Source organism: Protopterus annectens, chromosome 11.part0, assembly GCF_019279795.1.
Source record: "Protopterus annectens isolate FY-2018-M chromosome 11.part0, PAN1.0, whole genome shotgun sequence".
Lineage (NCBI taxonomy): Eukaryota > Metazoa > Chordata > Ceratodontiformes > Protopteridae > Protopterus > Protopterus annectens.
In genome coordinates, this window is record NC_056745.1 from 231,785,757 (window position 1) to 231,812,687 (window position 26,931).

At 43.4% G+C, this 26,931-nt stretch overlaps 1 protein-coding gene across 1 annotated transcript in view; it reads left to right on the plus strand.

Moving 5' to 3' along the window:
* EEA1 (early endosome antigen 1) overlaps window positions 1-26,931 on the plus strand; it is a 1,728,461-nt gene that overhangs the window by 731,375 nt on the left and 970,155 nt on the right. The window contains exon 12 of the mRNA XM_044087190.1: window positions 8,463-8,801. Coding sequence (XP_043943125.1) covers window positions 8,463-8,801 — 339 coding nt within the window. The remainder of the gene's footprint in view (window positions 1-8,462; window positions 8,802-26,931) is intronic.

Genomic DNA, 26,931 nt, shown 5'->3' on the forward strand with positions numbered 1-26,931 from the left:
ATGGTCTCCTCCGAGGGGTGAGTGGCATCGGACCCTTGTCCTAACTTGGAGCCTCGGCCTTGGTCAGCTCGGCTCCGACATCTGCCTTGAGACTTCTGGTCCCTGGAGTTCCTAGCTACCTGCCTGGGAGGAGCATTCGAGGTGATGAAGAGTGTACTGGCCACTGGTATCAGTCAGCAGTCTGTTCCCGTAGCTCCTCCCTCTATAGTACCTGTTGACATCTCTGCCACTTCTCTTGCTACAGGACCCAGAGATCCTCCGCCTCAGGTTTGAGGATTCTCCTGATGTTTCGGGAGATCCTCCTAGGAAGAGGACTTGTAAGAGGAAGCATGTAGACTCCCGAGTCTGTCACTGGATACTGACTTTGATGAGTCAGAGGTCTGAGGATGTCTCCTTCTCAGACATCCTAGAACTCCTGAAACAGAGGGGAAACTGGCCCACCAACAATCCCTCTGAGGATGAGTCAGTATACCTAGGATCTCGGCCCTCCACCTCCTGGGTGTCTCGCAGGTTATTGCCAGCTCCTGACTCTGTAGAGCCAGTCCCTAGGAGGCCTTCAAAATTTATCACTGCCCCTGTGACAAACAATTCCTCACTAAGGGTGTCTGATGCCATGGTGGTGGCGGCCACCAAAAGGAACTTGCAGATCCTTCGTCCATCCTCCTAATAAGGACTCTAGGACCATGGATAGGGATGTTTTCAGCGACCTTTGCATGTCACTTCACCAGACTCCAGAGGGATATCCTTAAGGAGCTGGGTGAAGTAGTTCAGGATCCTACAGCTGCAGGGGCTCAAGAAAAAGCTAGGAACCCTCAATTCCATTGCAAACTCCTCCATGTAATATCTTATGCTGTGGATGGAGTAGAGCCGCAGGTACAGGTGTGGCTCTTAGACGCCAAGCCTGGATGGGATCCCTTCCTTCACAAATTCTCCCTTTGATGGGTCAGCTTTGTTTGGCCCTCAGGTGAAGGAAACCTTGACCAGGTGCGAACAGGACGGCAAGACTCTTTCTGCTGTTGGAGTCCGTTTTCCACCTTCTAGACCTTATCCCAAAGGACAGAAAGGTGGGAAAATGTGGTAATCCCAAGGAGTCATAGAGGCAGAGGGAGGCAGAGGGGTCCAAAACCAGGGAAACAGGGAGCCTCTCGACAAGCCCTTTCAGCATCCCTGAGGTGTTGCTGTCCCTCCTTGGAGGCAGTCGGGAAGATTATCACTGTACCCAGAAGCCTGGCATTCCCTCACTCAAGACAGATGGGTACAGTCGATCATATCCAAGGGTTACATAATTCCTTTCGAGGAAAGTCCCTTCCCTCAAGTTCCCTTCCAGATGTACCACCCGGTCTAAGGGAGATTGCAGAGTCAGAAGTCTCAAAACTACTGCAAAAAGAACCATTCAGCCAGTTACAATAGACCATTCAGAGCAAGGTTCTTTTGGTCCCCAAAAGACGGGAGACTGGAGACCAATATTGGATCTCAGCAGACTCAACAAGTCTGTCAGGAAGACAAGATTCGAATGGTCACTCTTCAGTCAATTCTGCCCTTCTTACAGAAGGACAACTGGATGTGCTCAATAGATTTTCAGGATATCACATCAAAATTCACAGACGCCCAGGAGATTTCTCCGCGCTGGGGTCCAGTCATTTCCAGTTCAGAGCCCTGCCCTTTGGTCTCACTACAGCCCCCAGAGTGTTCACCAAATGCATGGCAGTGGTCACGGCTCACCTGAGACGCCAAGGATTCCAGGTGTTTCTGTCAGCCACCACCAGGCATCAGCTTATACAAGCCAGGGATTACACAATAGACCTTTGTTCTCATTTGGGCATCTCAATCAACGTCATCCTTATCGCCCTGCCAGTCTATTACCTTCATAGGAAACTTAAACACTGTTCGGATGTCAGCTACCCTTACAGATCAAAGAGTTTCAGACATTCAGAGTCATGTCAGGATCATTCTGGCCAGCAAGAAAGTACAGGCCAGAATGGTTCCCATTACTCTTCTTCCTGGCTCTTCTTCAGTGGATGCTGTTCACACAATGGTCATACCAGCACACCAGATTCTGGTGACACAGACATGCAAAGAGCATCTTGCTTGGTGGATCACATCGCCTCAGGTTCACCAAGGCAGGTACATCCCCGATAGCCACTGTCACCACGGATGCCTCCCTGATCGGGTGGGGCAGGATGGTTCATGGGTACCATCTGCACATAAATGTCCTGGAGATGAGAGCAGTGCTTTTAATGTTGCAAGCCCTCAACGACTTTCTTCCACACAGACAACATGTCTGTAGTTTGGTATATCAACAAACAGGGCGGAACCAAGTCCAGACTATGGATCTCCTCTCATCGGTTTCTGTGGGAAAACCAACATTGTAGCGGACAGATTGAGCAGAGCTATTCTCATGCCTCACGAGTGGTCTCTCAAGCAATCTATAGCGGCAGAGATTTTTCTGGCATGGGAAACAGCAAATGTCCAGACTTCTTCAGCCTCTTCCTCTATCAGGCCATCCCCCAGAGACGCTCTGACCCAGGATTGGCCCCAGGGACTTCTTTATGCCTTCCTCCATTTCCTCTGATCCTCAGGTGATCCAGAAAGCTACCGCTTTGAGAGCCAAATTGATTCTCATTGCCCCTTACTGGCCTCGACAAGTTTGGTTCATCATCACCTTCATCTGGACCCAGTGCCAGATCTTCTGATTCACCAATCGGGTCAGCTGCACCGGTCAATCCCTTCTCTCAACCTCACAGCATGGTTGCTCCACTTCCTTCCTTAGCCAGGCTTCCTTTGGTCTCTAACCCAGTTAGAGACATCATATAAAATCCTCTACCAGGAGGATTTATACAAGCAAATGGAACGTTATTGGGCTAAGGCCCAAAATATTGATCCTTTACTGCCCCTGTTCAGGCAGTCCTGGACTTCTTAGCAGAGATTTTTCATGCAGGCTCCTCTTCTTCCACAGTCAGAGTTCAATTGGCTGCTATTTCCAATTTTCATGTCGGGATAGCAGATCATAATATTATGTCCCATAGGCTCTGCAGGGCCTTCTTGAAAGGAATTTTCCTACTAAAGCCTCCAATCAGGAATCCTCCTCCTCAGTGGGATCTAAATTTAGTGCTGACATCCTTGATTCTTAGCTGTTTCTTGTTCCCTGAAATATCTTTCTTGGAAAACTTTATTCCTAGTGGCTATTACATCTGCCAGGAGGGTGTCTGAACTTCATGCTCTTTATTTGGTTTTTCACAAAGACAGAGTATCTTTGAGAACTAACCCAACCTTTTAAAGAACAATCTGAATCAATCCATTGATCTCCTGTATTTTTCCTAACTATTCAGATAGAGCTGAACAAAAGCTACATTATCTTGATGTAACTTAGATATTATTTGGACAGAACAAAAATTTAGAAAATCTGATCAACTTTATAATAAAAAGGCCTTCCTGTTTCTAAAGTGACCTTGTCCAGATGGCTTAAAACAGCTGTGCTCAAAACCTAAAGCACATTCAACTAGGAGCTCAAGCTAGACTCCATGTTAGTTGTCTTCCTTGATTCCTCCCCTTCCCCTGGCCCCTGGACCCTTGTATAAGAAAACTGTTATGCTGAAGACCATTCAGACCTGGTCCTTCTTCCATCTGTAAGTTTTTCTTCTTGGGAAGTATTTGCATCATGGGATATGGGGCTGCCTTTTATGGATGCAGTCTTTAAGTACTTTGCTGTTTGGGACTGAAATTGACCAACATTTCCAGGACATGAAAGAGGACAGTCCCTTTTATCTGCCAGAGTCACCTTTAATTCTTTCCAGCATTCACTTTTTGGACTCAAGGGAACTAAAGACTGTTGATTTTTCAGTGTACTACATGGAGCCCTTAGCAACAGGAAGCTGGATCTGTTCAGTTCTCTTTACTCAAGACTCCAGTAACATCATAGATTCATGGACCCAGGGATTCAACATTCTCAGGGATGCTGAAGTTCCCTTTAAAGGGGGTGCATACCATTCCTGACCCTTGGAAGTAGTTGACAGGAGGTTATCCATCCAGCTGTTTGTGTTGTAGCATATCCAGAGAGAGAGAGAGATGGCTAAGGGAGGTCATCAGAAGCAATTACTTCTTCCTATTCAGGTCAAAACCAAAATATCCATCTCTAGCCTTTACTAGGTATGCCACCCCATGAGAAAGTTTCAAGCAACAAAGGAGTCAGCAGCTCTTTATAAAAAAAAATAGAGCCATCCAGGAGGACTCAGTAGATTAGTGAGTAGAAAAAAATGATTCCAGACTCTTTTTAGGTACCTAGAAAGATGAAAGACTCCAGGCTTATGCTAGATCTCTGTCACTGAATACTTTCATACCAGATGTGTCCTTCTTTATGACTACTCTGCAGTCAGTCCTTTCATGTCACTCAAAATGAGATTGGATGTGCCTTTTCGGCCCCAGGATGCTTTTCTACACCAATTGCCAAAGCTTCCAGGAGTTTTCACTACTTACGAATAGGGGACCAGTCACTATTAATCTGGTCCCTGTTATCGTCTCATTCTGCCCCACCCTTGGATTTCACCAAATGCATGGCAGCTTTTCTCTACCTTTGAGGTGCCTGATATTTTCCTTACCTGGAAGACTGGCTTACAATGTTGTTCATGAGAGACAAGTTTCATTCAACACAGAGATCTTCTGGTCCATTTGTTTCCTTGGCTGGGGTTTAGTCTGGCAAAGGCATATCCCAGTCCCACTTGAGACCTAGTAGTCATAGGAGCTATTTTGAACACTGAAATGGATTGAGTTAAGTTACTTCTGGAAAGAGTAAAAAACATTTTGTAGTCCATCTCTTCCTTGCTGTAAAATACATTAGTGCCAGCATTTTTTCCCTGCAGTTGTAGGACTCCTGGCAGCCACTGTGTTTGTGTAGTATTTCATGGCAGACTACATACACGATGGTCTTGAAGTAGACACTGCAGACTCGCTGGCCACAACACTCAGATCTTCATGAAAAGCCAGTCAGGATCGCCATTGTGTGTGTCACTGCAGTTTACTTTGGTGCCTTCATTTGGATGACCTTGTTCAAGTAAAGCAAACTTCTTGGTTGTTCCTCTACTCTTGGCCATAGTCAGTATATATGTCTATACCCTGGAATGGGCCTTCAGTGGGTAGACTTTCCAGAAGATACTATATCTACAGAGGTTGTTCTTGTGCTTCAATGCCCTGGAGGTATAGGCAGTCCTGCTTACCATCCAGGCCTTATAGGACATTCTTCCTCCTGCAGTACTGGCTGCTCATTCAGCCAGCGTGGTTGTGGTCTGGTATGTCAAAAAGATGGCAGAATGACATCCTACCCACTTTGTCAGGAAGCAGTGAGAGCGGACAAATTCAACTCATTTTCTGACTGACATGCATATCTTTGTGCTTGTCAACTCTGTTGCAGACGGAGTCTGTGAGAATGAGCAGTCTTAACCCTCCATTTTCTGACCACCTCATATATTCTTGTGGTTGTCAACTCTGTTGTGGAGAGAGTTTGTGATAAGAGAGCAATCTTAACCCATTTAATTGCCATGTATATTCTTTGGGCTATAAACTCTGCTACGGACAGACTCTGCTGCTGTCTTTTGATGCCTCACTAGTGGTAACTGTGGCCATTTTCAGACAAGTGCTCATGAAATGAGGTTTCACTCTGCAGTTTTTTTTCCCTCTCAGACCAAAATGAGATATTGGAAATCTAATTCACTGATCTCCCTGACCTCAGGCAAGACATATAGAATGCATTAGACTGGGACTGGCATGGGCTTGCTTTTTCTTCCTTTGGTAAATATATCCAGAAGACAATGTTGTTGGTCAGCTTTCATTGATAACTAGGCATCATTGTTTTTAAAATATGGTGGTAGCTATTCTGTCATTAGAAACAGTCTACCCAGAAGACTTGTGGATACAGTTGAAAAAAGGTTTTCAGTCTGGGCTGTATATCACAACCTGGATTCCTTTTCAGCCTCTGTTTCTACAATTTCTCAGTGTTTGTCTGGAATTTTTGTTTCAGATCTAAGCTGTTTGTCTGTTAATGTACATTTGTTTGCCGTATCCAGCTTTTATGCTTGGGAAAATTCATTTTTTTTAGCTTCATTTAAAATATGCAGAGCTTTCTTTAAAGACACCTTTCTCTTGCATCCTCACTTAGGATTTATATTTTGTTCTGGAAAAACTAACTTTCCATTTGAACTTATAACATCTGCAGATTTTGAAGACATTTTAGACCCCTTTCTTAATAGCTGTGACTTCAGGCAGAAGGAGGACTTGTGGGTCAACCCTGTAGGCTTGGTTTTCCATAAAGGTTTGTTTGAGGATCAGTCCCTCTTTTAGGTAAGAGGCTAATCTTAATCCGTCTGTTGAACTTCCAGTGTTCTGCAGAGATGCAGTATAAGAGCACCAGTGTTCTGCAGAGATGCATTTTATGAGCATCTGTAGGTAGCTTGAATGTTATGCAGTCAGAAACCTTCAGAGAAGTTAGTCAATTGTTTTGATTCTCGAAAACTAGGGCAGAATATAGTTGTCTTTCTAGTTGTAGCTTCTTTATTTATTTTAAGTGTGGGAAGGGGTTATCAGGCATGCTTAAGGGTTATGCAGCTACAGAAGTTGCTGCAGGTTTTCTTGTAAAGTATCTTTGGATGATAGCTGTGCAGCTACAACTTGTTACTCACCGAGCACCTATGCGAAACATTATAAACCAAACACTGCTTCCAGATCCACATCTTCTTTTGGGGCTGCAGTCGAACAGCCAACCAGAAGGATCTGCTAGAGACTCTAACCTAGTTAAAGACTGAACCTCCTTAGCAGATACGAAGGATGTGAACTTTTTGTAACATTAGATCTGCTTGGAGAATTTAGTTTTCATTAACCCTCCATCCTCTAGTCTCAGTGGGGAAGGCTTTTATTTTATTTTATTTGGTACATTTTGCTTGGTCAGAAACTGGAAACAGAAGACTGAGGGAACTACAGGATATCATAGGTAAGAGGATGTGCAAGAGTGGCCTGGGAACATTTTATCCACTGACTTAAAATATGTAAAGTTCATTTATTGCAATTCTCACACGGCTATCATTAATAATATGGTGTAATACATCAACTTGAATAACAGTAAATGTATTTTGTAAGAAGTGTGCATTAGTTGGCAGTAAAAAGAGGATGTTGCATACAGAGTATATGATAGGTTCATAATTAATTTCTAGGCAAATGACCACCAGGGCCCTTAAAAGCCTAGTCGTGCACCCCAAACCATTTAGGTGGCAAGTACCATATCGGGAGGGGGGGACATGTTAGTAGGCAGGTAGCTAAGGATTTGTAGTGGGGGTGTTAGGATAATACTTCTCTTATTGATGACCTCTATCCATAAGGGACAGTGAGGCCAGACTGGGTTAAATTTATGATTTCCCATCCAATTGCCAAGCTTTCATTTGAATAGGGTTAGGGATGATTAGAGCACTATACCTTTAAAAAGCCTTTGTCATGAGGCTGGGGGTTGTCAGTTTTCAGTAAAGCCTTTAAATGCAAGCATTTCATTGTGTGTGCAGCTTTGCTTTGGTTGGCTTAGCATGACATATTCTTTATACCAGTATGCAACTGTGCAGTCATAGCAATTCATCTGTAAGGAGACATTTTTCAATAGGTGCTTCTGACCCATACCTTTTCCAGCCTTTTTCTGAAACAACTATAATTGCATTCTGTAATTGTAAATGGATTATTTCTGTAAGGTGATCAAGTTCTAGATTATAATTTTATATGGTATATGTATCTTGTTTTCAGTGTTAATGGGTTATGCTTTTTTATTGAATGGGGCCCCAAACTTTGTGGCACAGGTTAAGCATGCTCTCTTTAATACATAATATGTAACAGCGAAAGGTACACAAATCTTCAAGCTTGGGGTCAAGAGAGAGGATTTTATCAGAAAGGAAGTACTAACAGTTACCCCACTGCAGAGTGCTTCCTTAAAGAGCAGTTTATGTAGTGAAGTAGATACCAGTTATATGGCAGAGTCTGCAACTGCATATAGTCATAAAAGGTGATCATATCAGTCAGAGTTGCAAGATTCTTAGAATACTGTACAGTCAGTAGATGTACACAGGGTCCTGATTGTTGATCAACAAGTTATTGGTAGTGATTTTCACAAGAAAGTTTTTCAGCCCTGCTACCAAAAGAGTGGTAGATAATACACAGAAAGGATAGTAGACATGGTGTACATGCTGTGACAAGTAAATGTGGAGGCATTTAGGAAATTTGATAAATATTTTTGGGCACAGTAGAGAAATGAGTATTAGCAATTTTCTTAATTTTATATTTATGCTGCGCTTTGAGAACATTTTTTGTATCACGTGTTTAATACGTTTTTCAGAATTGTAAAAGACAAGAAGATGACACATGATGTGTTTTTTCACAAACTGCGAGTTCATTTGTGAATCCAAATTACTAATGTTGGATTGTTTTTATCACTGTTGCAGACTTTATCAGAGAAATTATCAAAGAAAGAAGCAGAATGCCTTAAGCTGGAAGAGCGTCTTAATGAAGAATCAGTAGTCAGAAAGAACTTACAGGCCAGTTTTCATCAAAAAGACCTGGACTGCCAGCAACTGCAAGCAAAACTGTCTGCTAGTGAAACAACTTTGAAGCGGGTGCAGGCAGAATTCGGTGAAAGAAGTGAAGCAAACCAGAAGGTAAAGGCAGAGCTGTCTGAGATAGAGGTCAAATATCAGCAGCTTAAGGCAGAATTCAAGCAGGTTCAGCAACAGAAGGAAGAAAAGGAGCAGCAGTATGTGCAGACTCAGAGTGAAGTCAGTCAGGTGAGGTAATAATGTGAATACATATAGTAATTTTGTATTATCCAAGTCTGATAAACATACTAAGTTTTTTCTATTATATTAATATTGCATCCATGGTTCTCAGTTATGTCACAACAGTATATCATACCATACTGCCACAACAGTGTGGTATGCAATAATTTCTATCTTGCTATAATTTTCTAGAATGTGGATGTGTTAAATACACATTTTGCATGGTTCTCAGTTATGTCACAACAGTATATCATACCATACTGCCACAACAGTGTGGTATGCAATAATTTCTGTCTTGCTATAATTTTCTAGAATGTGGATATGTTAAATATACATTTTACATGTTTTATATTTTTGATTTTTATGGTGAGGTTACCATTATACTAAGTAATACATTTAGGTTTACCAAACTTCTGTTGTCTCTATTGTCCAGATTGATTTTCTGTCATGTATATGGGACTTCCTTGTTAAGACCAGTACTGGTCTTTGAATGTAGATAAATGACACACTGATGTATATATGTAAATATTCACACATGGATGTAAGCGTGATGTGTGTATGTAATATGTATATATTTGTTTATTGACATTTGATTACCAAATAGGTGATTTTTTTTCTTAAGCATTTTTGTATATGCAGGTTGTATTTAAGGTTGTCATCCACTGTCATCCGTCATAATTTGCTTTTGAGAAGTGTCTTCAACGGTTGTATTATCAATAGAGAGGACTGTAAATTCCTGAGCATTTTTTTTGAGGTGTGCCACATTGTCAGATGTGCAAATGAGTGTGGAGTCATCTAAGTACTGTATTAAGAAGGCTTGATGTGAGGAGGGTGTTGGTGAGAATGTTAGAGGAAGGGACAAAGGATAGAGCCTTGTGATAGACTGGTGGTGATTGACAGGTATGGAGAGAGGGTGGAGTGCCATTTTACTGACTGATACCTTCTGGATAGGTATTTTTTGAACCATAGAAGGGTTGGCTGAGAGAGAACCAATGAGCACATTTGAAGTAGAAGTTTGCTGTGGCAAACTGTGTCAAAGGCTTCAGACAAGTCTAGAAATAGAGGAGACTAAATTGCCATTATTTCTAGCTTTATTGACCGTATCTATATAGGTTAGAGGTGCAGTGTTAATACTGTGGTAAGGACGGAAGCCATGTTGGGTGGGGGATAGGAGTTCTTCCTATAGGAAGTAGTTTAGCAATTGTTTTTAAACACATTTTTCGAATATTTTCAAGAGGGGGATTAAGATGCTATATTTCTAAAGTTAGTAATGTGCATTGAATTTCTTCCTTTGTGTAGAGGGATAATGTGTGACTTTCCAGAGAGAGGGAATATGGGATTCCTGGATTGATCTTTTTATAAGGATTGAGGTAGGGTAGGGTAGGCAATGATATCGGCTGCTATTGTAAGGTATTCGCTTGGAAGGTCATCAGCTGAAGTAGAGCATTGTTTGAGTAGTTTTCTATAGGATGTGGGCACAGTTTTGAAGGTGGAACTGAATGTGTTGATATGTGGCGCTGGGCATGGTTAGGATTAGATGTTGGAGAAACCTTGGTTTAGAGATGCTATGCTGTCGATAAAATAAAAGTTGAACTGTATTGCAGTGATGAGTTATTGGAAGAGGGGTTTGGGTTGAATTTATGGCCTGGATGCAAGGTTTCTCTAATGGCTGTTGATAATTTTTTAGGGTTATGTTTACTATTATTCTGAAAGTTCTTATAGTATATATTTTGTCTTCATTAATGTAGTTTGTAGTACAATTGCAAAGCATTCTGAAGTTTTCAAGATTTTGTAGTGTTTTATGTTTTTGCCATCCTTTCTGTGATTTTTCTCTGTACTGCTTGGGTCAAGTACTAGGATCCAGTTTAATAGGGTTTCTTTTCTTTTAAACAAGAAACATCTTTATTAAATTATCACATATGAAGTAGGCAGTCATACATTTATTTAAATGAAAACAAACCATATTGACATAACTGTAGTTGCAAACATTATTCATCACTTATAATCTGTTCAGTCATTGTCAATCAAACATTACATAGCTCATTCATATCCTGCCTTCTTTTAAACCTTGTTTCTCCTCTGCACCTGTTGTTCCCACAATTCCCATTTTTCAATGTAATTTGCTCCTACCCTTTTCTAACGATCCCAATTCCAGTTGTTTTATCTGTTACTATATTCACTACTTCTAGTATTATTGGTTTAGACTTTGATTTCCATTTTCTAGTTATTGTTTTTTTTGCCAACCACCATGATTACACTCAGCAAGGCCTTACTATGTCTAAAATATGTTCCCAATTACCTCTTTCTTCCCCATTTCTACCTGAAGAAAAATTCTTTGGAGTCTACTTGGGGTATTAAAGTACCTATATAAACACTTCCAAGCAAAGATGCTAAATCTTCTAGACTTTGTTGCATATTTGAGAGACGTACATATATCTCCCCATTGTTTCTTTGTGAATTGCTTATCCAGTCTCTATTCCCAATCCTCTCTAACCTCCGAGGATTGTGTCTTATAGTTGTCATGCAGTAATTTATATGCAGTAGTAATTTTTCCTTTTTTAACAGCAGCTTCTGTTGTAGATTCTACTGATAACTCTATCACTGCTGGTCTTTCGCCTGGGATCCCCCTCTTTCTTTCTGTTTGCCTATACGCTGTTACCAATCCTTTATAGGGAAGGCAATTTCTACCCTTCAGTCCAAATAAATTCTTGGTCTCTTCCCATTCTATTACCCTTCCCTGTCTAATTATGTCCTCCCACTACATTAGTTCTTTTGAGAGTTTGTTGTCTGTACCCTTAATTGCAATCATCCCTATTGGTAGAATCTCCTTTCTCCATTCATGTATTGGCTTACTTCGTAGAATACTTTCTGCTACTTTATGAATATAATATTCTGTATAGTTATTGTAATTCTCCTTAAGGGTATGCATCTAAAATCCCAGTCTATCATTGTTTCTTGAGCTTCCCACCATTTCATCATCATCCCTTTCCACTTTGAATTATAGGTTACTGTTTTGCTATATATTAACAGCCTTAACTGTGTAGCTAATACCCCTTCAAACCAGGTAATCCCAAACTGCCTTGTGCTTTTGGAAGCATCAGCTTATCTGACTCTTGCAGTCTTCCCCTACCAGACAAGATCCTTCAGCTCTTTATTAATTGCTATCTGCAATTTCTGTAGTTTGTAAAAATATGCCTGACCTGTGTATAAAACTAAGGAGACTAAAAACATTTTAACTGCTTGTATCTTGCAATCCATATAACAGAGCTTCCAATTTCTCAGTTTTTGTATTTTCTTTTATTTAGTCTCTTCCCACATATCCTAAGCTGCCACAACAGAATCCTTTTTAATCAATATTGCTAATTACTTCATTTTAACATGTCCCCATAAATATGGATATTGCTGAACAAATTTGTTTGTGGGTGCATAATTTACAGCTATTGTCTTTGTTTTAGCTTCATTAATTTTGTATCCCAAAAAGCTTTAAAATTGCCACAAAATGTTCCGCAACACTGAAATGTCCTTTTCTGGTTTTATAATGTATAAAATGCCATCTGTAAATAGAGCCAGCTTTTCTTGACTGCCATACCAATTATATAATTTAATTTCTGAGTCCCTTATTTTCTTTGCCACTGGTTCTAAATATAATGCAAATAGCAAAGGGGAAAGAGAACACCCCTTCCTAGTTCCTCTGCTCAAACAGAAATTATAAGAGCGGGACCCACCCACTTTAACTTTCACCTTCAGTCACTCATATGTCCTCATCAACCTTCTTTCTCTGCATCAAGACCCACCAAATGTTTGCCTTCCCTCAACAATACCACATTGATCCATATCCATCAACTTTGACAGCACCTTTGCCATTCTTTTAGACATTACACAAATAAACATTTTTCAATCATGGTTTAGAATTGAAATAAGCCTGTATGAAGTTGGATCTGATGGGTCTTTATCCTCTTTAGGTATTACAGCCACCACCACTTTCTTCCAGGATGTTAGAGCTTCTCCTCCTGTTAAAATACTGTTAAAGAAAACCTTCCAGATCTTTATCATTTTTTCCCTCGTAGCTTCCAAATGTCCACAGGAATACCATCTATTCTTGGGACTTTCCTGTGGATTGGTTATATGTTACCTCTCCTCCTATCCTGTTAATAATTGGGCCTCATTTACATTTAACCTTGGCATATTTAATTCTTCCATAACCATTTCCATCTGCACCTTTTCATGAGTTCTGTATTTCTCTGCTTCATACAGACTTTCCTAAAATTTCTGAAATGTTTCTAGTACCTCTAGATGATCTCCTGTTATCTTCCTGCTTATAGGCTCACTACACTTGGTAACAACCCTTCTACTTTCTGATGCCTAAGTCTTTGTGCTAAAAAGCTTTGGTGCTCTGGAGTTATCAAAAACAGTTGTTTAACAGCAATCGTTCTAAACTCATGCATATTATCAAGGTAATCCTTTACTTTCTGTTTAGTATTCTGCAGTTGCTCCTCTTCTTGTTGCAAGAGATTCCTCTATTTTTCAGTACTTTATGATTTGTCAGTCCCTCTAAATAATTCTTGCTGCATTCTAAGCATACCTCTTTCTTTTATTTCCACCCTATTTTTGAACTCCATTTTAATTTTATTCTACTCCCGAGCTATATTGTCAGAAGAATTTTCTGTCTTCTTTAATAACTCCCAAATAATTTTCAGTACGCATTCCATAAATTCCTCTGTTTCAATAGATAGGTGGCAAAGTGCCTGTCTCATTTTTTTCATTACCCTGCATTTTTGGTTTTGTTGTTGGTGCATGATCTGAAATAGTTATTGGATGCGTATCAACACTTTTAATTAAATGCAGATGTCCCTGTGAAATGTGAGTTCTGTCTAGCCTAGCCCACTTTTTGTATCTTTGGGGAATAATCTGTAAATGCATTCTGAACTCCTCCTACTGAATTCATATTCCCCATGCTAAATATTTTCATAAATTTCTTCAAAAATTTACCCTCCTTTATTATATTTTCCCTTCTGTGTCTCCAGATACATCTTCACTGGTACAAATCAAATTCCAGTCCCCACCTGTAAATAATACTCCTTGCTGAAAGCTGATACTTTCTCCAAGAGTTTTCTTAAGCTTCATTGTATCAGTTTTAGGTGGAATATAAATACATGTCAGTGTAACCCTCCTCCCTTGCCAGTTGCCCCTTTGTACTACAAATCAACCATTTTTAACGCTTTTTATCCAATTCTATTGCTATTGGAGCTCCTCTTGCAATTAATATAAGTACTCATCTTTTCCTTTGTCCCAGGTATTTTCTGAATAACTGTACTGAAAACCTTTATCAAATTTACACACTCATTTCTTTCCAAATGTGTCTCCTGTTGCATAGCTATTTGCACTCTACATTTTTAACATAGTTCACTACTCTCTTTTTTGTATATATCTATGAGACCAGTTACATTTTAAAGATAATATAGAAAGTGTCATTATGTTAAAAAGTTATTATTCCCACCTTTTACGTGTAACAGCTTTTTAAGTATCTCGTTCCAGCTTTTGTGTTACATGCATTTACTAATATCTGGCAGGTTGATCTTTTATACAGTTGTTTCTTGTCATATCCATTTGAGCGTATGTCACATCTTATAAAACGTTTTGATCTGATGTTGTTAATCTTCATTCATTCCTTACTGATGGGTTATTGGTTCCGTCCTCGGAACCGAGCCGGCCAATATCAAGCTTGCATCAGCCAAAAACTCTCGCGTCAAAGTCCTACCCTGAATGCTCTGCTTCCTGTTACCCCAGATCTCGTTTGCTGCATTGCTGAACAGCTGTGTCAAGCTACTCTCTCAGCTAAGTGTCTAATTTTTTGACCATTTATATGTATTGTTATTGCTCTAAATTTCTTCTCAAAAGTTTATTCCTTGTGGTAATTCTCCATTACCATCGTTGGTAATCCTTCCTCTTCTCTTTTTACCCTTTTCTTGGGTAGCCGTTATTCTTCCTTTTGCTACTGTGCTTCTTCTCCACACCAGTTATGTCGGATAAGAAAAGCTCCATTGGTTTCAAGCAGTGCAAGGATTGAGGCCGTAAGTTACCACTTTCCGATGGCCATGACTTGTGTCTACTGTCTTAATGTCTCCCACTTGATTGTAGATCCTCCGTGTGGGATTTATAAAAACTTCTCTACCAGGACTCTCAATGAGAGGAAAAATAAGCTAATTTTGAAAAGTCTCCTCAAGTTTCCTTTCTCTGAGGCTATTTCTGGGTCAGAGGGCTCATCCCCTCCTGTTAAGCCCCGCAAAAGACGTTCTTCCTCTTCATCATCGAAGTCGCTCCCTTCTTTTCCCTCTGGAGATCATAGGGAGTCAACTCACAAGAAGGTGAAATTAATTACTACTCTGGCGCTGCCACCTGTGACCCTGTCGGTTCCAGGCTCGGCACCACTCCAAATGATCCTGACTAGAGCCATGTCTCCTTTATCGATATCAGAGTTCCCGATGCAGACAACTATGGTTCCGACAGTTCTGTTGCAACCCCTAATGGAACCTTCAATACAGGTTCAGTCCCCTTCGGCACCGTTGGTACAGTCTCCTTTGACTCAAGTATGACTCTTCTGTACTCCACGGCACAGATTTGTTTGGCATCGACATGTACTTCGGTGCAGTCCTTCTTGGCACCGTCCTTATTGCTAGTGCAGACACTTTCCACTACGGCACTGTACCCTTCGGAGCAGACCTTTCCCTTTATGGTGCAGACACCTTCAACTACTACGGCACTGACATCTTTGGCGCAGACCTTTTCCACACCGTTTTCTTCGGTGCAGACTCCTTCAGCACCGAGCTCTGCACCTATTGAATTAGCCAGGAACAAATATTCCCCTTCACTCGATCCTTTTGCAAACATTCAGTATAGTCCTTTCCTAGAAAGGCTGGAAACGCCATCAGCCTTCTCCACGAGGTCAACCAAGCGTCTTTCTGAGCAGGATGTGTTGCAGCTTGTTAACCAGTTCCTTGTGGCCAGAGGTCTTTCTCAACCGTCGAAGTCCACATTCCCTCATTCAGGTGAGTGTATTTTGCCTCAAACCCCAACGTATACTCCTCCTTCAACTTCCACTCAAGTTTCAAAGCCTATTAGTCCGACAACAGCTTCCCTTCCTCTGACTCAGATAGTGGATCTCACTTTGGAACCAGAGTCTTCCTTGTGACCTTCGGTGCATAGGGCTGTTCTCAGGCCAGTGGCTGTGCCATTGGGGAGGACATTCCTGGCTCTACGCCGATTTTTTTTCTATGGCACCTTCCAGGGATGCTCTCTCACAATTCACGGTCCTCTTGAATCTCCTGGTCTGGGGGCGGGTTCGTCAGGGCGGGGTGTGACCCCTGTTCCGAGGTTGTTGTGCTCTGTTCTGGGCTCCCATCCCTCCTTGGGCGGGCCAGCCTTCCAGGCCATGGAGAGGGTGCTTGCCTTCGCTGGAAAAGCTCATTTGTCAGAGTCCTCTCCTCCCTCTGTGCCGCAACTGCCACAAGCTTCAACTCCTGGACACCAGGCGCAAGAGCCTCAGGTCTCTCTTCCTCAGGAGACGCCCTGTTTGCAGTCTTCCCCAGAACCTCCCACTGAGTAAGCACCCTGCAAAGCATCGTGTAAGAGGAAGCGCATGGACTCCACTGAGTAGTCATTGACTGAAGATATGGATTTTGATGATGGAGAAGGGTCCCCACGGTCACCGAAGTGTCCTTTGGTGACATCCTCGAGATCCTTAGACAGAGGGGTGATTGGAAGCCCTCTAATCCTTCCTCTGAGGAATCCGTATTCCTGCAGGCTTTTCGTGACGACTCCCTACCTCTTGGGTCACCCCACCTGATGATGAGCTTGTCCAGCTCATTGTACAGCACGCATGGAAGGCTCCTGATACCATGGAAGCAATACGTAAGAGGCCAGACAAAATATTATCACCCCCCCCCCATGGAGCATCCCCACTGGTCACGTGGTCTTCCAGTAAATGCTATGGTGGTGGCAGCTGCTGCTAAGACGGATTTGGCAGAAGAGAGCCAAACTGTCCATCCGCCCAACAAGGAGGCCCAGGCAACTGACAGATTAGGGAAGCGCATGTTTGCTTCAGTGACCTTCGCTGTAAGGTTTTGAATTCTTTGGCACATTTTACCAGGCTTCAGCGAGATATTATCAACCAGCTCTCTGAGACCTTGGCAGGAGCTGTTTCTGATGAAGTCCGTGATAATATGGCTTTTCAGATAGCCACCCTAGAGTCCATTTCCAACTCTTCCATGCGTCTTATTTCTCACACAACAGAAGGGGCAGCTAGAGTGGCAGGTGCAGGTATAGTCGCCAGATGACATGCTTGGATGCGCCTTTGTGACTTTGCAGACTCCTTTAAGGCTTCCTTCATGAATGCCCCCATAGAGGCCGCTTCTTTGGATCTAAAGTCAAGGATACGCTGGCACAGTGCAAGCAAGATGGCAAGACCTTATCTACTGTTGGTGTCAGACACTCCACTCCTCAGCGATTCTATTCCAAAAATCAGAGGAGTGGAAGGATCTGACACAAGAAATCAGAGGGTTCTTTCCAGGATGCACGTGCTGAGTTTTCCCCTTGAGGCAGAGGGGGAAACTCCAATGGAAGACACCCCTTTCAGGGCAGAGGAGGACCGGGAAACCGGGGTTCCAGAGATTCTTTCTCTGGCCAACCCTATGAGCACTCCTGAAGTGTTGCCCGACTGCTAACCTCTGGAAGCGGTCGGGGGTCATTTCTCCTTCTACCCCACTGCCTGTCCAAAGATAACAACAGACTCTTGGGTACACCGGATTATATCCTGAGGCTATCACACCCCCTTTCATCTTTGCCCTGTCTCATCAAGAGTGTTCCACCCAGTCAAAGGGAAATAGCAACACAGGAAATCAAAAAGCTGCTACAAAAAAAAAAAGAGTCATCCAGATGGTCCCCCCAGACCAGATAGGATCCGGATTTTACTCAAGGTTTTTTTTTAGTGCCAAAAAAGACAGGGGACTAGAGACCAATTCTGGATCTCAGTACATTAAACAAATTTGTAAAAACAGAGAAATTCTGGATGGTCACGGTTCAGTCTATCCTTCCTCTTCTGGAAGAAGATGATTGGATGTACACTGTAGATCTTCAAGATGCGTATTACCACATAAAAATGGACAAACTCTCAAGAAGATGCCTCCGCTTCCGTGTAGGAACCAGTCACTAACAGTTTTGAGCTCTGCCCTTCGGTCTCTCTACAGCCCCCAGAGTGTTCACAAAATGCATGGCAGTCGTTATCGCTTACTTGCGACTTCAAGGATTCCAGGAGTTTCCATATCTAGACGACTAGCTCCTTACCGCCCCCACCAAGCGTCTACTGGAAGAAGCCCTGCAGTATACTGTCTTAACAGCTTGAAACCTGGGAATCTCTATAAACTGGCAGAAATCCAACACAACCTCAACTTAGTCTTTGGAATTTGTAGGGGTACTGTTGGACACGAGAAATTGCACAGCATCCCTTCCAGAACACAGACTTCAGAGAATAAGACAATAAGTTCAACCACTGCTCTGTTACCACAAATCCCCAGCTCTATCTGTATTTCAGCTATTGCGATCAGTGGCAACTTCGATTACCATTGTTCTCCTAGCCAGATTCCACATGGGGCTTCTCCAGTGGCTACTTCTCACTCAGTGGTACCCTCTACAACATCCTCTGTCTTTTGTAACTCAGAGATGCAAGCAAGATTTACTCTGGTGGACATCCCGAAATTCCCAAAATTGGTCTCGTCCTTTCAACCCCCATCAACCGATAGCCACGGTGACCACGGATGCCTCCCTGATGGGGTGGGGGGCTATGTTAGGGAAACTCAGTCCAAGGCACCTGGTCAGAGATAGATGCCTTTTTGCATATCAGTGTCCTGGAACTGAAGGCGGTGCTTCTAGCTTGCAAGCATTTCACTCCATCCCTCCGTCAAGGACTATTCCGATCCAATCATACAACATGTCAGTGGTCTGGTACATCAACAAACAAGGGGGCACCAGATCTTACTCATTATGCAGAGAGGCCTTGAGAATATGGCAATGGGCGATTGCTCACAACCGCTTTCTGATAGCAACGCACATTCCCGGGAGCTCCAGCGTGATAGCGGACAAATTGAGCAGGTGCATTCTGCAGCCTCACAACTGGTCCCTCAATCCTCTGATCGCGGCAAAAAATCTTCAACCGCTGGGGCCAGCCTTGCTGTGACCTATTTGCCTCCCCAACCAACTACAAGTGCAGCAACTACTTTGCCCTGATCCCCCCTTGGGGACAGTCACCAAGGGATTCTCTAGCCCACGCTTGGCCCTCAGGTCTTCTTTATGCCTATCCCTCTCCCTCATCTCCCGATTATTAAAGAAAGCATGACAGTTGAAGAGCAAAGTGATCCTCATTGCTCCATATTGGCCTCGACAAGTGTGGTTTCCCTTCCTCTGGCCTCACCTACTAGATCAACCGAGGATCCTAAATCCATCCCCAACATTGATCTCCCATCTGCAGGGTCTGATTCACCCCAATCTAACAGCCCTGAAACTGACAGCTTGGTTTCTCCACTTCTTATGATAGCCAGGCATGAAAACCTTTCATTCCCTGTGCGCGCAGTATTCTTATTGCATCTCATAAATTGTCCAGCAGACTAATCTATCTCAACAAATGGAAGAGGTTATCTCTAAGGGCAGCAGATAAACAAATAGACCCCTTGTCAGCCCCGGTCTCATTGGTATTGGATTACTTATCACATCTTTTCCACTCTGAGATATCTGCCTCTACTATCCGTGTACATTTAGCTGCCATCTCAAGTTTTCATATTGGTTTTCAAGAATATTCACTTATGTCACACAGACTCTAAGATTTTCTTGAAAGGGGTTATTCACCTAAAACCTCCCTTTAGAGAACCTGTACAACCTTGGGATTTGGCTTTGGTTCCGCAAGCTTTAACAGCTCCACCCTTTGAACCTGCGTCATCTTGTTATGTAAGATTTCTCTCTTGGAAAACTTTGTTTCTGATTGCAGTCACTTCGGCCAGGCCATTGTCAGAACTTCAGGCCTTATGCATCGAAACTCCCATCTTGTCTTCCGTAAGGATAGGGTATCACTGAGAACCAATTCTATCTTTTTACCAAAAGTGGTGTCAGAGCGATCTATCAACCAGTCTATTGATCTCCCAGTGTTCTTTCCTAACCATTCTAACAAGGGAGAGTATTGCCTGCACTCCTTGGATGTTCATAGGCAAATTCAATTTTAACTGGACAGAACAAAATCTACCAGTAAATCAGACCAGCTATTTCTGGCTTTTTCTGGACCTAGACGGGGTCAACCTGTATCAAAAGTTACATTGGCTTCATGGTTGAGAAATTGTATCACCTTTATCTACAATAAAAACAATCTCACCTTGCCTCATAGAGTCAAAGGACATTCTACAATTTCTATGGCAACTTCAGCAGCTTTCCATGCTAAGGCTTCCCTCAATGATATTTGCTCAGCTGCAACTTAGGCCAAACCTCATATCTTTATTCTTCATTACAAATTGGACTTGGCCTCCAGAGGTAGAGCTTATGGTGCTCAGGAATGTCTTTCCATGAGGGCCACCCAGGAATACAGGTAGCTGGGGACTCTGTCCGATCATTAAGAAATGAACGAAGATTAACAACAACAGATAAAGAAGTTATGTCCTACCATAACGTTCCATCTGTGTTGTTGATCATTCATTCATTACTTCCCACCCTCTGTCCCCCTTCCGGAGGTTTTTGGTTGATCTCATGAACTCCTTTCTTGTAGATCTGTTATGACCAGAGGTAGCCTCTACTTTTATCTATCAACTTGCAAACTTGATCTGAGGTAACAAGGTGTGGAGCATTCTGAGTAGGACCTTGGCTCAAGAATTTTTGGCTGACACGAGCTTGATATTGGCCAGCTCGGTTCCAAGAACGGAGCCAATAACCCATCAGTAATGAATGAATGAAGATCAACAACACAGATGGAACGTTATGGTAAGACATTAACTTTTTTTTTTTTATTGAAAGCTCTCAAACAAAAAAAAGTACGTCCGTAATGCCCATTAACTTAATACTAACACACAAAGCTATGTACATCTTCAAATATCGAAGTTTTACCCTCCTAATAGGAGCAGTTGTCCCAAACTGACAGCCATACTCACAAACTTGGGTTAACCTAAAAGGAAGGTTATCCATGCTAAGACGCATGGTACAATCTGTGTTTCTACTAAGTACTGTTTGGTTTTGTCTTGTCTTTATTGCTTTCCCAGACTGGGAAGCAATTGAATGCTCTCAGAAAACATCATCTTCCAACCACTGAAAGAAAAAAGTATTCTGTTTGTATTTATCTTTATCATATTGTCTCCATGGAGACATGAGAATCAGATACAGAGTTGCTTGTATGAGAACTAGATGCAGAGTTGCTAGAGGAAAACTTTGATGTTATGTTGCCCCATCTTGCCTTTGTTCTTGCTGGTTGGGTTCGGAGTTAATATACAGTAGCGCGAGAGCATTTACTGGCTCGAGGCTACCCCTTATCCCAGCATGCCTAGCGGCAGCTACCCAGATCTCATTTGCCACTTGCAGCGTTGAGATTGTTGAAATACTGGCTCAGGCTAAGTACTTTATATTTTTTCTAGTTATTGCTATTTTTTTCGTATAGTTACTGGTTATATTGACTTGTTTGAGTGTGTATCTTTCCTCGTTAGTCTAACGACCCCTTTTCTGCTTGTTGCAGTGTTTTTGGCCGTCGTTTATTCTTTCAGGCCTGCTTTCCCCTTCAGGCCCGTTTAAATTAGTGGGTTCTTCCCTTTCCTCACCCTTTTTCTGGGATTGCCATTTAAGTTAGAGGCTCTCCCCCTTTCTTCTTCCTTTCAAAAAAGAAAAAAATAGTAATATGAAGGTTTTTTATCCTTTTGTTATCAGCCTGTTTGCTTCTACCTGTAGTAGGCTGTCGGTGATAGTTTTCTGTCTCTGTGAAAACTGATTCCTGACCAAGTGCTCACTATGTCTAAAGAGTCTAAACCCTCTGGGTTTAAAAAATGCGACTTGTGTTGCCAGAAAATGTCCCTTACGGATGGACACACGACTTGCATTTGTTGTTTAGGGCTGTTTACCTGCAGGACCCTTGTGCGATCTATCATGCTTTCAGTTCCAGAGTCCTGCAGGAGAGAAAAAAATAAGCTTATTCTACATGACTTCCTGAAGAACCCTCTGGATGCCTCATCTCAGGGTCCTCAGTTAGTCAAAGTGTCCGAGAAACACTCCAAGCCATCGGTTCCGAGCTCGGAACAGACAAAAATTACTGAGAAGCCTTCGGCTCTCTCGGCTCCCAGCATTGGCTCTGACAAAGCTAATTCTCCGCTGGCTCCATCTGTGTCCTTGGAGCCAGTCCGGATCCATAAGAAATCAAGGTCTAACTCTTTGGAGCCAGTATGTTCCGCTCCACAATCTCCACTGCTACAACATGGAGCGGGCAGTCACAGGTCCTCTTCACACTCCTCTCGGTCCTCCAGACTTTCAGATCACAACGTGGAGGGATTGGTCAACAGGCTTCTCAAGTCGCAGGCAGCTGCTAAATTACTCTCGAACCCAGCCCTTAAGGATTTGGGTCCTTCAGCACTCCCAGCTTCTCCATTGATTCCTTCTCTGACTCTCTTGAGCTCTAGAGCTGGAGTGCATGGAGGTCCTGGTGCTGGAACCATTGGCTCCGGTTTCTTCTCCCTTATCAGTTCCGATGACCGCTCCGATCTCCTCAGTGTCGCAGTCCGTCATGGGTTCTGGGTGCCAAAGCTCTCTCTCACCGGCTCAGACGGGGGAAGTGGCATTGGACCCTCTCTCCCTCTCGGAGCTTCGGCGCAGGTGAGTTCGGCTCCTACATCAGCCTTGGAGCCTTTGCTCTCAGTTCGAAGGAGATCTCAAGGCTCTTTGGAGCTGGCGGCTCCTTTGACTTGGGACTGTGCTGCCTTTGAGGTGATGAGGAGCGTGCTGTCTCCTGAGACTGCTCCACCCTCGGCCTCATTGGCTTCTACTCCCTCGGTGCCTGTTCCTGTCTTTGTCCCTCCTCCTGCCAAGCGTAGGGGACCTGTGCCCCAGGATGCCTCACTGGGTGACCCCACTTCTTTCAAATCTTCCCCCGAACATTCGAAGGAGGTCCCTTGGAAGAAGTGTAAGAGGAAGCATCTAGACTCCCCTGAGTCTATCACTTCGGATATGGACTTGGATGAGTCGGAAGGGTCCCCTTCTGAGGATGTCTCCTTTTCAGACATCTTGGAAATCTTTAGACAGAGGGGTGGCTGGAAGTCCCTAGCCCCTTCTGAGGATGAGTCTGTATACCTGGACACATTTGGTTCCCAACCCTCCACCTCTTTGGTGTCTCTGTCTTTCGACCTACTTTTGTCTGTAGTGAATCAAAAGGTGTGGATCGCTCCAGAGACCATGGAACCTGTTCCTAGGAGACCTAACAAATTTATTACAGCTCCAGAAGATAAGTCTTTTCTATCCAAAGGCGTCTCTGTTGATGCCATGGTGGTGGTGACAGCCACTAAGAAGGAACTTGCGGAAACTTCTTCATCTGTCCATCCGCCTAACAAAGAGTCAATGGACAGGTATAGGAAGAGTATGTTTTCTTCAGTGACTTTTACTCTCAGATCGCTGAATTACTTGCCACATTTCACACGACTTCAGAGGGTCCTCCTGAAGCAGCAAGGAGATACCCTGCAAGATCTTGCAGCTGAGGGAGTTGTGGACAGGGCAGCTTCCCATCTTGCGACCTTAACCTCCATGGTAAACTCCTCCATGAGGTTCATTTCTTATGAGGCAAATGGAGCGAGTAGGGCAGCAGGTACCAGAGTAGCTTTACGCAGACACTCCTGGATGTGCCTTTGTCAATTTGTGGAACCCTTTAAGTCTTCATTTACCAACACCCCCTTTGATGGCTCATCCTTGTTTGGGCCTCGGGTAAAAGAGACTCTCGCCAGGTGTGAACAGGATGGCAAGACTCTCTCTGCTGTAGGGGTCTGTTTTTCCACTCTATCTAGACCCTACCCTAAAGGTCAGAAGAGTGGAAAAATGTGGTTCCGAAAATCCCAGGGATCTTCGCATGATACATGTGGTGATTTCTCCCCCAGGGTCAGAGGGGGAAACAACAATGGAAGATGCCGCTCTCGTGGCAGAGGGGGTCTGTAACAGCAGGGCGACAGAGATACCTTGTCTGTTGATAACATCCAGGGTGTACAAAATTCCCTGTTCTCAGTCTCCCTCAAAAGACAAATGTTCTATCCCAGATGTTCCACCCAGTCTCCGGGATCAGGCAATCCTAGAGGTTCAAAGATTGCTAGAAAAAAGAGCCATCTAGGAAGTCCCCGCAGGCCAAATTGGATCCAGAACTTACTCAAGGTTATTTTTAGTTCCAAAAAAGACAGGGGACTGGAGACCAATCTTGGATCTCAGCAAGCTAAACCAATTGGTGAAAAAGACAAGGTTCCGGATGCAGTCCATTCTTCCCTTCTTGGGTCAGGACATTTGGATGTGCTCCGTAGATCTCCATGATGTGTACTACCATATAGAAATGGACAGGTAATCTAGGAGAATTCCTATGCTTCTGGCTGGGAGCCAGTCATTATCAGTTTAGGGCCCTGCCCTTTGGTCTTACCATAATCCCCAGGGTGTTTACCAAGTGTATGGCAGTGGTCACAGCTCACCTGAGGCGTCTAGGATTCCAGGTGTTTTCATATCTAGATGACTGGCTCATCACTGCTACCACCAAGCATCAACTAATCAAAGCCTGGGACTACACAATCCAAATGTGTTCCCAGTTGGGCATCACAATAAAAGTACGAAAAATCTGCCTTGTTGCCTTGTCAGTCTATTACCTTTATAGGGGCAGACTTAGATACAAGACACATGATAGCAAAACTGCCTGTAGACGGGTGTCGACCATTCATCAACAAATTTCCTTTTTCATAAAGAAAATGAGAGTTCAGGCAAGACAAGTCTTACTAGTACTGAGCTCAATGGCTGCAGCTATTATGCTAGTTCCTTTAGCACACATCCACATGCGGATTCTACAATGGCTTCTTTTCGCTCCGTGGTCTTTCCAGGAATTGCCAATGTCACGCATGATCTTGTTCACAGAATCTTGCAAAAAGGACCTACTATGGTGGCTGGCCTCCCCCAGGTGACTCTGGGCAGACCCTTTCTAGACCCGCATCCGGTAGCCACAGTGATCACGGACGCTTCCCAGATAGGGTGGGGGTGGCATTATCTGGGACGAACTGTCCAGGGAATGTGGCAAACTCACGAGTATCATTTGCACATCAGTGTTCTAGAGATGAGAGTGGTGCTTCTTGCGTTGCAACCTCTTCAAGACTCTCTAAGAGGACCATTGCAGTCCAGGCTAACAATATGTCAGTGGTATGGAACATCAGCAAGCAGGCCGGAACCAGATCTTACCCCTTGTGTCAGGAGGCATGTCAGGTATGGCAATGGATGATGTCTTCCCAACGTTTTCTGATTGCAATGCACATTACTGGAAAATCCAACATGATAGCGGACAGGCTCAGCAGGGCTATCCTCATGCCTTATGAGTGGTTCCTGAAACAAGAAGTTGCGGACTTGATTTTCCTCAAATAGGGCCAGCCATGCTGCAGTCTTTTTGCCACTCCCCTAAACAACAAATGCAGCAGGTACTTCGCCCTAGTTCCCCCTCTGGGACAGTCACCCAGGGATGCACTTGTTCACGATTGGCCTCAGGGACTACTGTATGCTTTTCCACCCTTCCCTCTCATTCCAAAGGTACTTCAGAAATCAAAATAATTGGGTTGCAAACTCATCCTCATTGCTCCTTACTGGCCTCTTCAGATATGGTTTCCGTTTCTTTGCCATCACCTTCAACTGGAGCCTTGGATATTGGACCCAGTTCCAGACCTCCTGACGCATCAGTCAGGTGGGCTTCATCCATCCCTTCAAACTCTCAAGCTGACTGCTTGTTTCATAGGTAGGTACTAGGCTTTTGGCTCTAGGGCCTATACAAGCCTAGCCGAAAGGTACCCTGGCTTTCGCCACCTAAGAAAATTATTTTCCTGTGTCACAGTCTAGCAGAGCCACAGAAGTGATCCCCGGGGTGAATTTCCTATCTCCCATCCAATCATCAAGATTTTTATTGAAGAGTGCTAATGAGGAGCATTGTTTGATATAGATAGGTAGTTTGTTCCAGAGTATGGGAAGTCTCTGGGACAGGTATCTATCCCTCCAGCATGTTCTGTTTATTGTGGTGACAAGGTTTAGGTCCCTAGAGCGTGTAGCTAGTAGGGGTTGGGATTTCTTTAAGTGGAGCATGTCTAAAAGCTCTGGGTTTGACATAGCTTTGTGTGTTAGGCAGAAATCGCCTCTGAGAAGGTGATATGTGATGGACTAAAGCTGCAGTTTTTTGAGACTGTCTGCGTAGGGCATCTGTTAGAGGCCAGTAATCCTCTTTGTGAGATATTTCTGTGGCCTTTCCAGTTGTTAGATGTCTTGTGAGGTACATACCAAAAGGGGCATTGTACTCTATAATGGGTCTAATGAGTGATGAGTAGAGGGGAGCAATGACCTCTTTTTTCCTGGATGAGTAACCTTTTGTGATGAGGTGTGCCACGTAGAAGGATTTCCTGACTACTGTGGCGATGTGATTATCAAAGGAGAAACTACTCTCCACCTGTGTCCCAAGGACTCTTATCACACTTTCGGTGTTAAGTAGACTACCACCTATGTGGTAGTTCATGGGTACAGAGTTTTTACCGAAAGGGATGACAATGCAATTTTTTGGCAATGAGCTTGAGGCCATGGCTTTGACACCAGCCATCTGTCTCAGCGAGGCCCTTTTGTAGGATGTCCACATCTTTTGGCGTTTTGACTATAGCTCCTAGTTTGCAGTCATCTGTGAACTTCGTTAGTCAAAGACCTTCTGTGTTAGCCTGTACTTCAGAAAAGTAGATAACAAACAGGAGAGGACCCAGGACTGAACCCTGTGGTACTCCATGAAGTTGGATTTGGAGTCTGCTACTTTCACAGTGTGGGTTCTGTCAGTGAGCCAGTTGGCAACCCATCTTGTGACATAGGGATTTATACCTAGTTTAGTGAGTTT